Source organism: Littorina saxatilis, linkage group LG12, assembly GCF_037325665.1.
Source record: "Littorina saxatilis isolate snail1 linkage group LG12, US_GU_Lsax_2.0, whole genome shotgun sequence".
NCBI lineage: Eukaryota > Metazoa > Mollusca > Gastropoda > Littorinimorpha > Littorinidae > Littorina > Littorina saxatilis.
The window spans coordinates 10,410,647-10,428,146 of record NC_090256.1 but is presented as its reverse complement, the minus strand read 5'-3'; the positions used below and the strand labels follow the sequence as shown (position 1 = coordinate 10,428,146).

The 17,500-nt window shown below is 43.6% G+C and overlaps 1 protein-coding gene across 1 annotated transcript in view; it reads right to left on the bottom strand.

Moving 5' to 3' along the window:
* Positions 1–7,535, bottom strand: part of LOC138981222 (sodium-dependent glucose transporter 1B-like) — a 13,834-nt gene extending 6,299 nt beyond the window's left edge. Inside the window, exons 1-4 of the mRNA XM_070354067.1 lie at positions 7,436–7,535; positions 4,043–4,253; positions 2,952–3,240; positions 1,277–2,083 (exon numbers count right to left, since the gene is read on the bottom strand). Coding sequence (XP_070210168.1) covers positions 1,277–2,083; positions 2,952–3,240; positions 4,043–4,243 — 1,297 coding nt within the window. The 5' untranslated portion in view covers positions 4,244–4,253; positions 7,436–7,535. The remainder of the gene's footprint in view (positions 1–1,276; positions 2,084–2,951; positions 3,241–4,042; positions 4,254–7,435) is intronic.
* Between the last annotated feature and the right edge of the window lie 9,965 nt (positions 7,536–17,500).

Sequence of the window (17,500 nt, the reverse complement as noted above, 5' to 3'; positions counted from 1 at the left end):
GTGTATTTTTCGCGTGGCTATAAATTGATTCGACCTTTGCACTTTTACAGTGAGGATAATTTACGGGTCCAATTTACGTTCTGGACACTGCGCTGACCTTCTAAATATAGTAACAGAACGCCGGGAATATCCGAAGATGCCCCCTCATACAATAGTGCACCATACGAAGGAAGGGAGGTAAACGCTGAAAACCTGGAGAAGATAAGGAAGAGTTACTTGTAATGGTGAAATGAACAGAAAAACCAAAATTGGTTCAGCGCTGCGCGCTGAGAGCACGTGTTGAAATATCTCATCGATGATATTGTGTCCGGGGTGTAGCTGAATACGGTGTCCAAATTTGAAAAAGATCCAACGAGAACTTTGGCGTTGTGATGTGGTGTAGCGGCTTTGGTGTGTCGGTATGGGGGCCCGGGTAGCTGAGGTGGAACCAAAATAGGTTCAGCGCTGCGCGCTGAGAGCACGTGTTGAAATATCTCATCGATCAGGTTGTGTCCGGGGTCTCTGTGAATAAGCCCACCAAATTTGAAGCAGATCCATCGAGAACTTTGGCCGTGCATCGCGAAGACACAGACACACAGACACACAGACACAAGTCGTATATATATATAGATATAAAGAAACAGAGCTTAGCCTCCCTTTAGGCTTTTTCAAATTTCCCTTGTTTTAACCTAATTTCTTGGTTAAAACTTGTCTAAATTTCTACATTCTTTCTCAATAAATATCAATTCTACACTTTGGCCTTAAATCAAAGTGTTTCCCTTCACAGATATCCCCTTGGGGTTGTCAGATGAGGGTAGTCTCCCATGCCAACATAAGCTACCATTCAGAGAGTGGTTTGCTTCTTAGTTGAATACCATGGGTTGACAACTCTCGCCATCCGTACCACCTGACCACTGATGAGACACAAAAGTGTCGACACACGTGTCTGGTCTAGGTACAAAATCAATGGTCCTCCGCAGGACTAGATTACCTTGTGATACGTCCCCCACACCGGGACTTTGCTCTGTAAATCTCGGTCCCCCTTGAGGAGGGTCTGATGCTCCCAATAGGCTGTCTGTGAAGGGATACTTATTTCTCTCTCTTTCACTGCTAAGAGATTTTAACAAATCTCGGAAGAAAGTCTCTGCTGACTTTCAATTGTTTCTTTCACAATTTCTGATGTTTTATATATATATATATACACACACACACACACGCACCCACGCACATACACACACCCACACACACACACACACACACACACACACACACACAGTTATTAACAGCTCTATCTCACCTGTAGGAAAGAGAACAGAGACGGACAAGCCGACAGCCGCCGTGCAAATCCACACGGCCCAGTCATGCCTGAACGCAGCAGCCAACAGCAGAGCCAGCAGAGAAGCGATAATCAACGTCAAACAGCCCAGGATGATCTTGGTGGGGGATAGGATCTTCACCAGCCCGACCCCACTCAACCTCCCCAAAGACAACCCCACCCAGTACACAGAAGTCACATGAGCCCCCGAGGTCTTCGTCCAGTCCAGTTCCCGCACAACGAAAGTCATCAAGTAGTGCGGAAACACGTCTTCCACCGAGGACCCGAAGAAGTTGTACACTCCCAGCATGACCAGAGACGCGATATAAACTGTCCGCAGCGTGTCCGGAAGATCACCCTCTGTGCTGGACTCTTCGGACTGTTTTTGCTTCTGTACCCGACATCCTGCAAGGATTGTGTGCATAATTGCAGCGACCAAGCACAAAGCCCCAGAAATCAATAGGGCGTATATCACCTTGGTCTCTTGCGGTGCAATCCACCCCGCCTCGGTTGCTGCGGTGATGTTTTTATGTACTGAAGTAACTGTGGCGTTGTTGATTCCATACGCATTGTCCCCTGGATCGTATGAGTTCATGTCTTCAGTGTTCTGCAGCTCAAGCTCTACGTCCTTGATGGGAATGAGGTGAGTGTCATTGGCGCGTGGTGCCAGAAAGGGCTGAGTTGCTAGGGGCGACAGAACAGCACCGACAGCAAAGCTGAAGTGGAGACCCTGCAGAAATCCGTCGCTGCTGCTTCCCGGCCACAGGTTAGCGAGCTCTGGGTTCACCACTGAAAACAATTAGTCACTTCAATTTTCAGGATGTACTTACTGTCTCTGTATTCGTTGTTCTTCAGAATATAAGCAATAAACCAAGGCAAATGGCTTAGGTCGTTGCCAGAGGCATTATCTTTTTTGTCAATGTTTCGTTTGAAAGTTAAAGTAACAGAAAGTTAGGTAAGGTAATGTCAGGTCAAGTAAGGTGGTATTATTTCATACAGTTCTGTGAGGTTTCCCTAACGACAGTTCGCTTTTTCTCCATTGTAAACGCGAGCTATCATTAGTACCCCCCCTTTGATCGTTAAAAAAATATGTTGCTGTTTTTGATTGTCAGTTGCTCTTGCATAAGGTGTATGTTAACAGTTCCAATCTGCCATACACATCCCTCACCTCCCTACCAAAGTAAACCGTTAATAATGAACTTGTCTGTTCCCAAAGCGTACTCCGACATCATTATTGCAGACATCAATCGTTTATCAACTGACAATTTGATGTCATTATACGTGTAACATAACATCTAAAATTGTCGACCGATCACTAATTTACTCATTCCATGGTTCACTCGCTCATCAATATATCCATTCATCAAACAATCCACCAGTTCATTCATTCACGCATGGGCTCACAGTCACATACCTAAACGTGTAAGATTTTCTCCTCTGTAAATTGGTCGATCGATCGCTCATTTGAGAGTTCAACGAGTCAACCAAAGAATCAGCAACTCATTCACTCGTCACTCACTCACTCACTCACTCAATACATCCATTCATAAAATAATCCTTCAATTCATCAATTCACTTACGCTCACCCTCTAACCAATCCATCCGTCCATCCACCAGTGAAACAAACCAGCACACATTGCCCCAAACCAAGACTTACCCACGTCATAGACAGACAGGGCAAAATGGGACAAGAAATAGAGCGTGGACATTAGAGGCAGAGGTTCGCACAGCGCCAGTGTGCTGTTGAGGGCCGCGTTCAGTACGAACACCATGGTCATCATCAAGATCGGCTTTCGGGTAGTGTCCAGTAGAAAGCCTCCGGCCAGCCCCCCAGCTATGGACGCCAGCCCGGCTACAGTGAAGAGGATGGAACCCAGGGTCACGTCTGTCCCTGTCACAAGCAGCAGGTCAAGAAACACGGCTCCTCGTTGGCCCACCACCCATCCCTTGAAAAAAGAAAAGATGGAAAGGACTGAGACATCGAGGCTGATGCGCAAGACAGTTGGTTTAACCATAAGTTTATTTTAACAAGGGTTACAATCATGACATGTATACACAGTTCACAGGTAACAGCAACAAGCTAGAAGTTTATTTTAACAAGGGTTACAATCATGACATGTATACACAGTTCACAGGTAACAGCAACAAGCTAGAAGTTTATTTTAACAAGGGTTACAATCATGACATGTATACAAAGACAGTTAAAGCTACGGACCAGAAGGAAAACCAACCATGGGTTTTCGGTTGATAGAAATGACAAACAGACCTCAATTTCAACCAATCCTACTCCGCGGACGACTCCTACCATGTTGGTAACTTTCTCGGGCACACCAGCCCTGGTCTGATATGCACAAGAAAGCTACCGACCAGGTGGGAGCCAGCCATGGGGTTAGATTGGTAACAATCACAAACAAACCTCAATGTCAACCATTCCTACTCTGCGGATGACTCCTACCCTGTTGGTAACTTTTTCGTGCACACCAGCCCTGCACGTGGTGAACGGTACAAGTTTTTTTGCAAGAGCTGGAAAAAAGACTACAAGTACGGGCAACCGGATGATCAAAAAACAAAGGTCATGTGCAGTCGGAATCGGTCATAACGTAGCTCAGGGGAAACTGTTTTTATTAATACGTTATAACCGGTCTACGTTATAATCGGTTATAATGTAGATAAGATAATACTGTTTTCAGTCTCACAAGAGATAATCAGCTGATTTAAACATGTTCTAGAATGTTAGGTTTCACTCACAAATGTGAAGAAACCAAAGAAATACACGGCAGTGTGAAGCAGGCGTTTTTCAAAATCAGGCACTTTCATTCCGACTGACACAGGTATTTCTTGATCATTCTCCTTATCTCCAAGGTCAATTCCATCTGTCCTTGGTCTTGTCGATTCGTCGTGTTGTTCTTCTTTGTTGAGATTATTCGGGGATGTGCCGGGTTCCTCCATCGGAAATAATCTGCGACAAGCAATAACATAATTATAAAACAAAATGAACATTTGATTGTTTTATCCCTTCATTTCGAATTCCCTGCCAGTATGCTCATTGTCTGTTTGATATGTCCAAATGCTTCTTGCATTATTGTGCATTTTGATATGTTGCGGTTCCTAAACTTGTACTCTTTTTATATAGAAAATATAAATACAGGATAAGTTTGCTTAAAGCCTGGCTGGCTGCCTGTCAGTGCTAAATCATGAGGCTCAGTGCATCTTTATGTTATTATCAGAGAGAGAGAGAGAGAGAGAGAGAGAGAGAGAGAGAGAGAGAGAGAGAGAGAGAGAGAGAGAGAGAGAGAGAGAGAGAGAGAGAGAGACTGACGCTGATGTTTTGTGTGTCACAGTTGGCCAACGACCCATTCACTAACATGATGGAATATAGATGTTATTTAAAGAGAAAAGCCAACATTACACACACGAATAGACCAAATTGTTTAACATACCCACGACTTCCAAGTGCTATAGGCAGCAACATCAAAAACGTGACAAAAGGTTAACCCCACCTACTCGCACCCACACAAACACCCCCTTCCCACACATCCACAGAGCTGGTTGTTAACAACATTTGTCATCATTTTCACGAGTTTTCATTCACAAGCACCTGGGAAATAAATCTCATGTTCCCCGGGGAATAAATCCCCGGTTACCATAGTTGCAAGAAGCCCTATTACATGGATAATCAAAAGCAAACCCAATAGAAACGCTCGAGGATTCTTCGGCTCTTTTCATTGGCGTTTCCCCAGACCTAAACAGACAACACGACACTGCTTTGCAAAGTTCCAAAAACCAACTGGCAAACTGGCAAAAGGAAACAAAAAAACAAAACTACTTCAATACATTCGTCACAAACAAATCAAACCTACCGATATGTTATGTCTTCTTACAAAGTCATGGAGTGCGTGTATCTTTGTGTGAGAAACACGAACGTCAAGTTCAAGTAAAACCAATTGACCGCTGACACACACATTTTGACCCGTGCACAAGACGTTGTATCGATAAACGAAGCACAAATAAGAAATAATGATAAAAACAAAGAAAATATCAACAAGATATGCAAACATCTCACAAAGCCGAGCTAGCAGATTGACAGGTCTGATGAAAAACAAAGAGGTACTGAGTCGGAAACAAGATCGCGATTCTTTCCTTCGCTGCACGACGCAAATCTTCTGTGACCTTTGACCCAACGTAGCTTCCACATTCGATTACTAAGCTTAATACTCACAACTGAAAGCCGAGGGAGTGGAATACTGAGATGAACAAACAGAACTGTGCATCCTCAAACCTGACATATTCATCCCAACATTTTATGAACTCAAAAATACAGAAAGTTGCTTTCACACGCCAGCTTTGATTGCCAGTGGTTATCCGCACGGAACTCGTGTGGTTATCAGCACGGAACCCGTGTTTCAAAGCATGGCTCCCTGTGTTGATTGTTATCTTATTTTCTCACTACCAAAATGATGACAAAAACGATGTTTGGTGGTTTGTTGTCAGACCAGCTTTTTTTGTCGGTCCTCGGGGGGCATATCGACTTTTGTTTCATATTTATTGGCCGCGATAAATATGAAACAAAAGACGATATGCTCCCCCTTCGGACGACAAAAAAGCTGGTCTGTCAACAACCCATCAAACATCTTATAGTAGCCTAGCATGTGTACAACATGCTCAAACTCCTTCCAAGCGTTCTTCGCGCCTTTTGAGTGAATACAAAATGTACATTGCAACGTTTCTTATCTGTGTTACGGTAGGGCTCCTCAAGAGGATCTCAATATCATGTCCTACGGTCAAAATGTTGTACTGACTTCTTTCTAATATCGTCATATGCGTGTGAGAGAGAGAGAGAGAGAGAGAGAGAGAGAGAGAGAGAGAGAGAGAGAGAGAGAGAGAGAGAGAGAGAGAGAGAGAGAGAGAGAGAGAGAGATAGAGAGAGAGAGAGAACTCAGAACTCAGAAAGTTTATTGTTTAGGCCAACTGACCTGTTACAACCGGTACATATATCAAACACTAGATGATTACCCGCTTCGCCGGGTACCGGCTTCGCCGGGAAGAAGTACAGCCGAATACCAGGCTGCGCCTGGGACCCGGCTCTCGCCGGCTTTGCCGGCGCACGAAGGAAAGGAGATAAACGCGCAAAACACTGGGGACCTTCTAAAAATAGTAACGTGGAGTGACCTTCTAAAAGTAGTAACGGGAATATGGATTGACCCCACACGGAGGAAGGGAGATAATCGCGGCTGAAAACACTGGAGAAGATAAGGAAGAGTTACTGGTAGTGGGTCCCGACAACAAACAAAAAAACCAAAACAAAATCGGTTCAGCGCGCACAGCGCTGCGCGCTGAGAGCACGTAGAGAGAGAAAGAGAGAGAGGGGGGGGAGAGGGGGGGGGGGAGAGAGGGGGAGAGAGAAAGGGGAGGGAGGGAGTGAGAGATAGCGCGGCGAGCAAAATGGACTGAAAAGGTTCCTGAAATCGTGTGCTCCTGTATGCGATTGCTAAAAAAAGGAAGTAAAATTAAGTTTGAAAACCAACTTCATGTGCCTGTGGAGCCAATCTGTAGCACGGAGTTTTCAACAGCAGCTCTTTTCGGACATTATGAGTACAAAATGGCGGCTTTGCTTCCTCATATCGATGTTTACCTCTCCATACAACGCCTCATAATGTTACACAAGCAAAGGCATGGCTAGTTAATTTTAAGAGCAGCGCGTATCACTCTCAACTGTCAAGAGCTTCCAGTCAAGAGTGATTTATACTTTTTTCGCCGTGAGAGTTTGAAAGAAAATGAACGAAGTCTTCATAGTTTAGGCACACACACGTTGCTGCTGATGCAGACGACATTTTAAAGCGTGCTCTGTTCAGTGTGTCGTTACAGGAGTGACTCTTTGTATCGATTACTTTCCCAGCTGACAAATAAATTGTTTTGAAGCTGCAAATCGTGGGTACATTTCAAATATCGTTTCAACCTGAATTCTTACTTTTGCTTCATTTGCTCGATCGCATATCCGTCAAACCCGTCGCGATCCCTTTAATGATCACTATTGGTAATCAAAATGACCCGAACTAGGCATCTGCTGAAATTGAAGCAGCCTACATCTGAAGTTTCTACCACTGTCCGTGTAATAAAGGAAAATACTGACGCCATAATTACCGTGTCTTTTTTATGAAGCGTTGACAGATGCAAGTTGGCCGACTCAGTTAGTACTACACACGCAGAAACGTGCTGGCGGTGCGAGCTTCAAGCGCCATCGCCAAACAACAATAGGCCAATGAAATCATAATGCTTTCACATTTGTATTTTCTGATAAAAACGCAAGAGACCATCCCTAGTTTTTGTTTTGTTTGTTTGTTGTAAGAATCATGTATTCAGTTTTGGAGCTCGGTGTATCTCTTGAATGCGAGTACCAAATACTGTCATATCCTCTTTTTAAACAGACTCAAATTTGATTGGAATCTTTTTTTTTTAAACTCCTCACAGTCTTTTGAAACGCCAGAATAGATTAACTTAAGAAAAATGTCATCGAACTGTTTAATGATACTCACGAAAATGGGTCCAAAAATGAGGACATACAGGTTTAAGAAAAACGTTTGAACATATTTAAGGGACAAAGAACCCAAACAGCAAGACGCGACTAATTATGTTTGGCAAGCATGAAGGAGGCGGGGGGGGGGGGGGGGGGGGGGGGGAGAGAAATTCAAGTTTTACGCCCTCATGGCAAAGCCATTAGGGGCATGTTCCCGGGTTTTAACCCGACTTTAGATGAGTTACACAAGTGTATGCGTGTTTAGGTGGTATCAGCCATCTGTACTTATGGCAGAATGACCGAGGTCTTTTACGTGCCACTGTGGTGACACGGGGGTGGGAGATGGATACCGTCTCTGGTATTATTAAGATTATTATATTTAAGATTGTAAGGCGCTTAGAACTATTTTAGGATTTGCGCCCTATAAATACCCTTATTATTATTATTATTATTATTATTATTATTATTATTATTATTATTATTATTATTATTATTATTATTTAAGTTATTGAGACATCCCAGTGCACTAAGGGATTTATAGAGCAAATCGAGAAAATTCATTATTGAACGAAGCGCATAGCGCTGAGTTCAATAATTATTTTCGAGATTTGCTCTATAAATCCCTTAGTGCACTGGGATTGTTTCAATAACGATATTGTCAGTACCGCCATAGAAAAAAGAAGATTCCAAGCGCACATTTTGCAACGCGCATTTGAATAGGCATAACTGTGTGGTCAGGTCGTGTACAGTAAAGATCTACTTTTGTGTGGGGTGTCTCAAGTGTGTCGTGCTTTCGTCACACGCATTTTAATTTCTGTTGGTAAATTCCAGTGTAGCGTTAATCTGAACAGTGATGATCTTTCAGAGAGACCTCATTTGAACTCGGAGAAAGGGCTGTGCTCTTCATTATTTGCGATTCGAAACCTCCAGTCGAGCTTCGACGGATTGACTGTGCGGAGTGACTCCCCTTGAATTGACTCGAAGCCGCGGGACTCGACGGTTCGCACACTTTCAAAACAAATGTGGCATATTTCTCGTGTTGTATCTTCATTCATCGGGGAGTCTGATACTAAATATGAACGGTAAGAATGCTCTGAACCCTACACGTATTATATCCCCATCGTTTTTTCGTTCACATTTGCCCAACATGTTAATTTGCTGAGCGGGGTTTATGTCGTCTGCTAGGGCAATCAAACCACTGCATGCAGTCTGCACTGACTGAGTCTGCACGCACGAGGCACGCTGGTAATAAGTCTTATAATGGTAAGAACGTTCTGAACCCTACACCGTTTTCGATTACGATTGTTCTTGCCTTGAAATAATAATTCGGAAACCATTCATTTACTGAACTGATGCAGTCGTATTAATTTTCAGTGCAGTCAGTGCGGCTACGTTTGACAGAGTCGATCGAGTCAGTCTTCCAAACTGGTCTAGCTGGTACGTTATCGGAATAACACTTGTGTTTTCTGCTAGCGGGTGGGAATTTTATATTAACTCATCATTTGGTAATGTGGATGATAAGCTACATGCCACTAACACGATGAGAAGAATCTATGCAAGTCGGCGAGAATTAGATGAAACACAGCGGCTTCTATTTTTAAATCAGTGGCATCCGCACTGTGGCACAGGCACATGCAATCTGTCAGAAAAAAACACACTTCTGCTTTAATTGAGAAGCAGGGAATTTATGGTCATTTGGTATTGTGGAGAATATAAGCTACATGTCAGTAATTAATTCTGAGGATGAGAGCACAGTCTTGCTTAGGTAAAGGGCGTAAGAATACGCTCTGTGGAAAAGTTAGCGCACTCCAAGAGTGCGCTAACAGTTTTAGCGCATCGCCATTAGCCAATCAACTGGTTCACATCAGTCATGTGACACCAGTACTTACTGATTATTATTATTATTATTATTATTATTATTATTATTATTATTATTATCCACTGTAGCCGTTCGAACCGTTTCCCCCAAATCGGCTTCATCTATATTTCTCGGGGAGCAAAAGAGAGTGGGACTAGTTTCAGTGTTTGGAGCTGGTTGTAGCACACGGTAGGTCCTCTAAAGCACACACCCGATGCCAGAGAACAGTCAGATGTAGATATCAGCCTGCTCATTCGTCAATTACGAGGTTTTTGGTCTAGATAGTTATAGGAGAAAACGATTTCTGCATGATCATTCTTGACATATCGTCCTCAAGTGTAAAGCCCTATGCAGAGTAACCTTCGGAGAAAGGCATGATGACGTCACGGGGGTCTCCATTCCCATATTTGCTGAAACACAGGTTTATCATCTACAAGTTAGTATTCCTAAGCTTCTTCTGGGTAAAGTTAATATATAATAAACAGCCTATGAGGTTGGGTTTCGGGTGTAAACTAATCATCTTCTCACACTCGATAACGTGTCACCTGGTAACATCAACGACAAATGCGCCTTGTCTCACTAAAGCTACTGCCAAAAGTCCCAGAGAAAACAGTTGATAAAAACAAAAATCTTTATGAGCATTATATTCGTTTCCCAATAAACGTATTATAAACGTGTGAAAGAATATCGCCAGGTCAACTGCCTGTGTGTGGGTCGAAGTTGAAAGATTGGATTGGATCGCAGTGCTTTGGCTGATAAATGGCCTACTGTTCACAATTTTGTGCTGATAATTATATCGCTGTTAATCTCTGATAGCTTCACCTCCATTCAACGCCACATACATTCAGTGATTCATATTGTACAAAAGCGATCATCAAAAACCATGCAGTATAATGTTTTCGGATTGCTTATAAATCTGTTTAAAACGTGATTTCAGTGGTATTGAATCATGCATTCGACTGTAAAGCATTGCTTTTATCGCAAGTGTGTGTGTGTGTGTGTGTGTGTGTGTGTGTGTGTGTGTGTGTGTGTGTGTGTGTGTGTGTGTTTTGTGTGTGAGCGTGTGTGTGTGTGCGTGCTTGCAGGCATGCGTGCGTGGGTGTTTGCTTGTATGTGCGTATGTGTGCGTGCTTGCATGCGTGTGTGTTTGCTTGTATGTGTGTGTGTGTGTGTGTGTGTGTGTGTGTGTGTGTGTGTGTGTGTGATTATGTGTGCGTGCTTGCGTGCATGTGTGTTTGCTTGTGTATGTGTGTGACTGTGTGTGTGTGTGTGTGTGTGTGTGTGTGTGTGTGTGTGTGTGTGTGTGTGTTTGTTTGAAGTAGAGCTATATATTTCAAACGTGCAAGTACATCACAAACATCAGTTCCAAGTGTTATCATTAGATGTACGAATCAATGACACCACTGCACTGCAACTATGGTTACTCTTCTGTCTGTCTCTCTGTCTCTGTTTCTGTTTCTCTCTGTCTCTTTTTTCTGTTTCTCTCTGTCTCTCTCTGTCTCTCAGGGACATTGCAATCCAGGGAACTTTTAGACGAGTGTTTGAACGTTGATTTTTTTTTGCATTAAAAACCCTGCATGTATTTACGCAGTCATTACCGATTGGATTTGTTTTTGACTCTTTTTTTTAATCCTTTTTATTTTCCAAAAACCAAACAATTTTCATCGCCAAGACAAAGGCGTATACGCCAGCATGGGGAAAATTGACGATTAGCCGAATCAGGATTTCGACGCTAAAACGAAGGCCAGATACCTTAATTTTATTAGCTTGATTAATGAACATCGATTACGAGCATTTTGCAGTAAGTCTTCGCAGGTTGACCTCAGCTACAGCACAATTAATGCCCCTTCCTTTTCGCAAAGTTATATTTGCCAAACAACTTCCTCAAATTGGCGTCGTCGGAAGACAGTATACGCGCATGTTTATTTTTCTTCTTCTGCGCCGTTCCCGACCATACTAAATTGTCAATCCAGTCTGCAGGACAAAGTCCGCGGTCCGCCGCAGCGACGTTGCCGACCCCCACAGCTTCTCGTGTGCCTCCACTGGACTGGGCCACGCGCATGTTTAACTCAATGTTTCCTTTTCTTAAAGTACAAACACCGATGTCGATGTACTGATGGACGCCTCTCTTAAATTGTGCCTTGTCAAGAACCCTGTTGTATCATTGACTTTCTTTATTTTGGAATTCCTTACCTGACTCAGTTGCTTGTATGTGCTTGTGCGTGTGTGTGCGTGCTTGCATGCATGCGTGCACAGTGTGTGTGTGTGTGTGTGTGTGTGTGTGTGTGTGTGTGTTGTGTGTGAGCGTGTGAGTGTGGTCAGACCAGCTGTGTCCCTTTTAAGACAAATTCTGTATCGTATCATGGTTTTCCTTTACTATTTTGCAAGCAGAAGCCCAATACATGAGCCCTGCATTTTGCAGAACGCATTTTTTATAACCCACTGCACTGCATAAACTAAACTTGTATGTCTGACTTAAACTGTAAAGCGTGTGAGAATCCATCGACCCCCATCATGCATTACGCTTGCCCGGCGGCAGTTCAATAATTATGTGTTGAATGTGAACGTGGTGCAGTCAGTGTAAACGAAGTCTCCTTCTCTGCACAAGCTGCCATACTAAGCCTCGCTGTCTCTTTCAACGTTCTCATCTTCACTCTAAACTGGGTCAAACAAACACACACACGCGCGCGCACACACATGTTCTTTTGATATGTAAACACAAACAAACAAATAAACAAATACAAATACACAGAACAACGAGTGCAAACTATGCATGTAACACTTTTTATTTCATCGTTAAAAGTGAGTAATAGTTAGATTAAACAATCTGCTGAAAAAGGCATTTATTTGGCTATGAACCATGCTTTAGGAATTGAAAATCCATGTTGCATGAGTTACACGAGAGATAGATTTAACAAAAGTGTTGATTTACCTACTAACCGACTGATTTACTCCGAGTTTTGACATTGCCTTGCGCAAGTTGTGCTTTAAAGGTTTCATATCTGTGTAATAAATACAATAAAAACACGGCATATGGCAGAACTTACAGGTCATCTAAATTTGTCTCTCTCCTTATTTTAGCTACAAATTTGAATGATTCGAACTCAAGCCTGTTCGATCATTTTTTTCCTTCCCATCGATCGCAGGGGAAGCAACTCGGCAGTTAATCACCCTTCCAAGACTCTCCCGTGACACATGCACCCTCTTGCGGTGACAGGGTATAGTGGTTTTGTAGCCAATACGTTCAACAGGTGCGTCATTATAGCGCTACAACGAAGTCTTATTAGAAGCAGGCAAAAAGAAACGACAAGATTTCATCATATCATTGCTAGTACATACTTACTAGCGTCTTTTGCGTCAACCTGCTTTGAGATGTATTTTTACGCGTCATTAATTACACATTAACATGCTTCCATTTGAAACTTCGAGGTCTTCATCGGGGATTGACGCCCGACAAAAGCTAATTGAAGCCCGATGGAGCGAAGCGACGATGAAGACCGAGAAGTTTCAAATGGAAGCATGTTAATATTATTGTAATTCAATCTGACGACGATCTCTTTCCTGTTTGCATGCGGTTGTAAACAGACATAATTGGTTCACACACTACTTTCAGTCCACCTACCTGCAAGGGTCAAGTCCCAAGAAATATGTCTCTGTATTCCTATCGTATCACTCTGCTCCTGTTTTGTTTTCTTTCACACACATTTTCCCTTCTGTTTTGACGGGTTTCTGGACAGCAAACTCTAAAACAAATTCTTTTCATCACAAAAGCGATCTTTGGGATTGACTGACGTAGTCCGGAAGAATTCATGCATCAACTTACGTCACGTATTCGACGTCATCACTTCGCATACCTTATGGTCTCGGTATTTCGTTGGCCTTCATATTTCCTACTTGTAAAATGACCCTCAAAGCTAACCGAGACTAGTTGAGGCTGTATCAATGCGCCTCGCCAGCAGGTTGTTAATGGATTTTTTAGTGAGTGGTTATCGACAATTAATGACCGGTAATTTTTAATGAGTTGGGGCATTCTGACCAATCACAGGATCTGTTTCATTAAAACGCAAACTTGATTGAATTACAATTGATATTAATCTTCATCGGTTTCTTTGAGGGCGCGCAGTCAACTCTTTTAGAAAACTCCCTCAAAGCCCCTAAAAGCAAAATTGAGCAGATCACTTATGAGAATCAAAAAGTTTGTCAAATCCTCCGTGCCAAGTGAACGGTGTTTATATTTCGAAAATGAAAAAAAAAAGGGCACTGTTTCATATTTCCAAAATCAACAGTTGATCTATTACGGTAATAATTCTGCACGTCTCTTCTATTCACGAATTCTATACTGTTCAAAAAAAGAAACGCATAGTTGCTACTTGCCAAATTTGTTTTATTTTTCGAAAAAATTAACAGAAAATCCAATATTTAGATTATTTGTTTGAAATTTGGTATGGACACAGTTGAATGCACACACAGTTCATTTGCATCTTCAAATCAATCAGTCAATCAATACGATTGGGTGCCGAGGCTGTCAAGTCAGTAGGGGGTGTGACTGCCTTGAGCAGCAACAACTGCCCGGCACCTTCTGGGCATGGACTGGATCAGATGCCGGATATCTTGCTGTGGGATGGTGTCCCACTCCTCCTGAAGTGCCTGCAATAGATCGCGGTGATTTGCCGGCGCTTCTTCTCGCCTGCGCACACGTCTGTCCAATTCATCCCAGAGGTGTTCTATCGGGTTCATGTCTGGCGACATGGATGGCCAGGGAAGCACCTGGACATGGTGGTCGGTGAGGAACTGGGTGGTGAGTCGTGCTGTGTTCGGGCGAGCGTTGTCCTGCTGGAATATGGCATCCTGGTCAGCCAGAAGAGGAAGGGCATGTGGGCGCAGAATTTCCTCCACGTATCGCTGGGCAGTTATGCGCCCTTGGACGTGCACCAGGGTGCTCCTTCCAGCGGTATTGATCGCCCCCCACACCATGACGCCTCCACCACCATGAACGGGTGCCTCATCCACACAGTTGGGCGCGTAACGTTCGTTTACTCTCCGGTAGACCCTCCTCCGACCATCATGTCGCTGGAGCAGGAAGTAGGACTCGTCGCTGAACCACACGTGTCTCCAGTGATTCCGGATAGTCCAGCGAAGGTGCTGGTTGCCCCACTGCACTCGGTTCTGGCGATGGCGGCGGGTGAGGACAGCTCCTCTGTGAGGTCTGCGAGCTCTCAAACCAGCTTCATGCAGGCGGTTCCGCACGGTCTGGTCCGATAATCGGTGTGGCCCGGGGAGAGCCTGGACAGAAGATGAGGCCGACAGGAAACGATTCCGGAGGTGGCGGAGCCGTATGAAGCGGTCGTGAGCAGCAGTTGTCGCCCTTGGTCTTCCCGCTCGTGGCAAGTCAGCAACGGAGCCAGTGGCTTGAAACCTGACCCACAGTCTACTGATGGTGCTCTGGGACACGTGGAAGTGCCTGGCGATTGCACTTTGACTTTGGCCTGCTTGTAAACGACCCAATGCAATTTGGCGGTCTTCTCTGCTCAATCGGGCCATCTTTCGTCGCTGAATTGTCGTCTGATTTCTTTGTGGCGAACAATCCGCTTTTATGGGTTTTGGAAGACATGGTGAGAGCTCAATATTCCCCGAGTTTCACGAGATTACACTGAAGCATGACGAGTGGTCATGCCAAATGAGCAATTTTGACATTGTAGCCACTGATAACGCATGCGTCACGTGCAGAGCTCACTTGTGGCAATGGACGAAAGGTCGACGACCAGATAAACATTTTCTGCAGTTTGGTGGATATCCTTGTAGCCATATAACTAAATTAACCAAATATTACAAGCTATGCGTTTCTTTTTTTGAACAGTATACAATGAGACACCAAAGCGATTTTTTGTATTGTCTTGTTTTAAAAATAGTCGCTGTTTGTTTTTGATGCATTTTTTTGTTCTTTCGTCATGCGCAGAAGTCAGAAATAATAGTGTGTGTGTGTGTGTGTGGGGGGGGGGGTGGGGTGGGGGTGGGGGGGGGGGGGGGGGTGGCGATTGTACTCAGAAATTGTGTGACGTTGGAAACAAGTGTGATATCTACGCATACTTGGTTAACACTATGTTTTATTTCCATTTACTTATACATGAAATCTACATGCATACATTACATTTATAATAATGAAGGCAACTACAAGCCTACGGCTAATGGTGGTGTTCCCAAACATATTTCAAATCCAAAGTAAGTAAGCAAATGACGGACAGATACACAATATGCAAACAGAAACAGTCAGAGAGATGAACACAAAATACAATCTAAATTTAGTACATCGAGTACTAAAAGATTTTTTTTTTTTTTACAAAATCAGGGATAAGTATATACAGTGAGATAGAGAGAGACCCAAATTAATGAAGCAGTGCGAGCGCTGAACAAAGAAGAGTTAGTATCTTACTTCGCGAAGTCTTTTTACCGAAAACTCAGTGCTAAAGCTTCGTGCGGCTAGCTTCGCGAAGTATGCTTTGCGTAGTCGACTTCGCCCAGTTAAGGACATGCTTTATGCACACATAGTTCTTATTTCTCGTTCCTATTGACCACAGAAATGCATTTATTAAAGACTCAAGTCCTCTCCTCGACCTGTCATCTCTTCATGGGTGTTACGTCAACTGCTTAAAGGCACAGTAAGCCTCCCGTAAACCATCATTGAGCTCCCCGAGCCTCTACATACAGTGCAAGCATACTTCCATTTGAACGCTCACCGAACGGGAACATCCTGGCTGCTTTCTGTCGAGAGTGAGACATTTTCAAAGAATTTATTTTCGTGGACTATCCGAACGGACTATCAGGCGCCTCGTTTTGATGCTAGACCGAACTTTTACAATCTAAATAATAAATTGACAGCTTGTTACACAAACATTCTTAAATCATAAAATAATTATTTTTTTCATCAAGACAAGATCAGTACAATTCGAAGTTTTAAAAGTTTGGAAACAGAAAAGTCCGGAAACGTGTCACGCAAAACGTCTTTCTCGTAGCAGACGGCATTTCTGTATAGCGCCAGTTCCTTTGAACGGCCAACCGCCACCGCTCTAGTTCGTGTGACTTGCAGCCGTTTGTTGCGTTTTAGATTCAGAGGTACACAATAACGTGCTATTGCAGATAAGCTTACAGCGAGTCGCATTGAAATCACAAACTGACGACTAAATTGTGAAAAAAGGGAAACTGGATCACAGGGGTAAGATAAACCCCGCAAAAATAAATTCTTTGAAAATTGCGCGCTCTTTACGGAGAGCACCTAGGATGTTATCAAGCGGTGAGTGTTTAAATGAAAGGGTGATTGTACTGTGTGTAAAATCCTGACAGTGCCTGTGATGGTTTACCGGAGGCTGACTGTGCCTTTAAGGCAGATTTGTACCTTGAAGTACTTTCCAGTTATCCAATTTTCTGACCAAGCCCTCGAACCCCCTTCCCCCAGTTCTCCACAGCTCACTTCGGCAATGTATCATGCTTTAGTACTACTTGTATACGAACGCTCAAAATTGTGCCTCACAACCATATTTCAGAATTGTATACAGTTTCCGCCCACCCAGCAACGTGGTTTGCCCATACGGGGCTCACGTGCACACAGGCAGCTGTGTCTCTTTGTGCTTGTCCAGGAAAATGGATTAACTGAGGACTTCCATCATTTACTCTCTGCACTCCAGTGACGCTCAACCATGCGTTATTATCACGCGTAAGGGACGCTGCGATTTCTTGCTGGGCGGCTGGCCAGGATTCGGACAGGAGTTAAGCCAGAATCGAAGCAAAAATTGCTGGGCAATTAAAATAACAAACGCAAAGTCGATGCAGTAATAGCAGG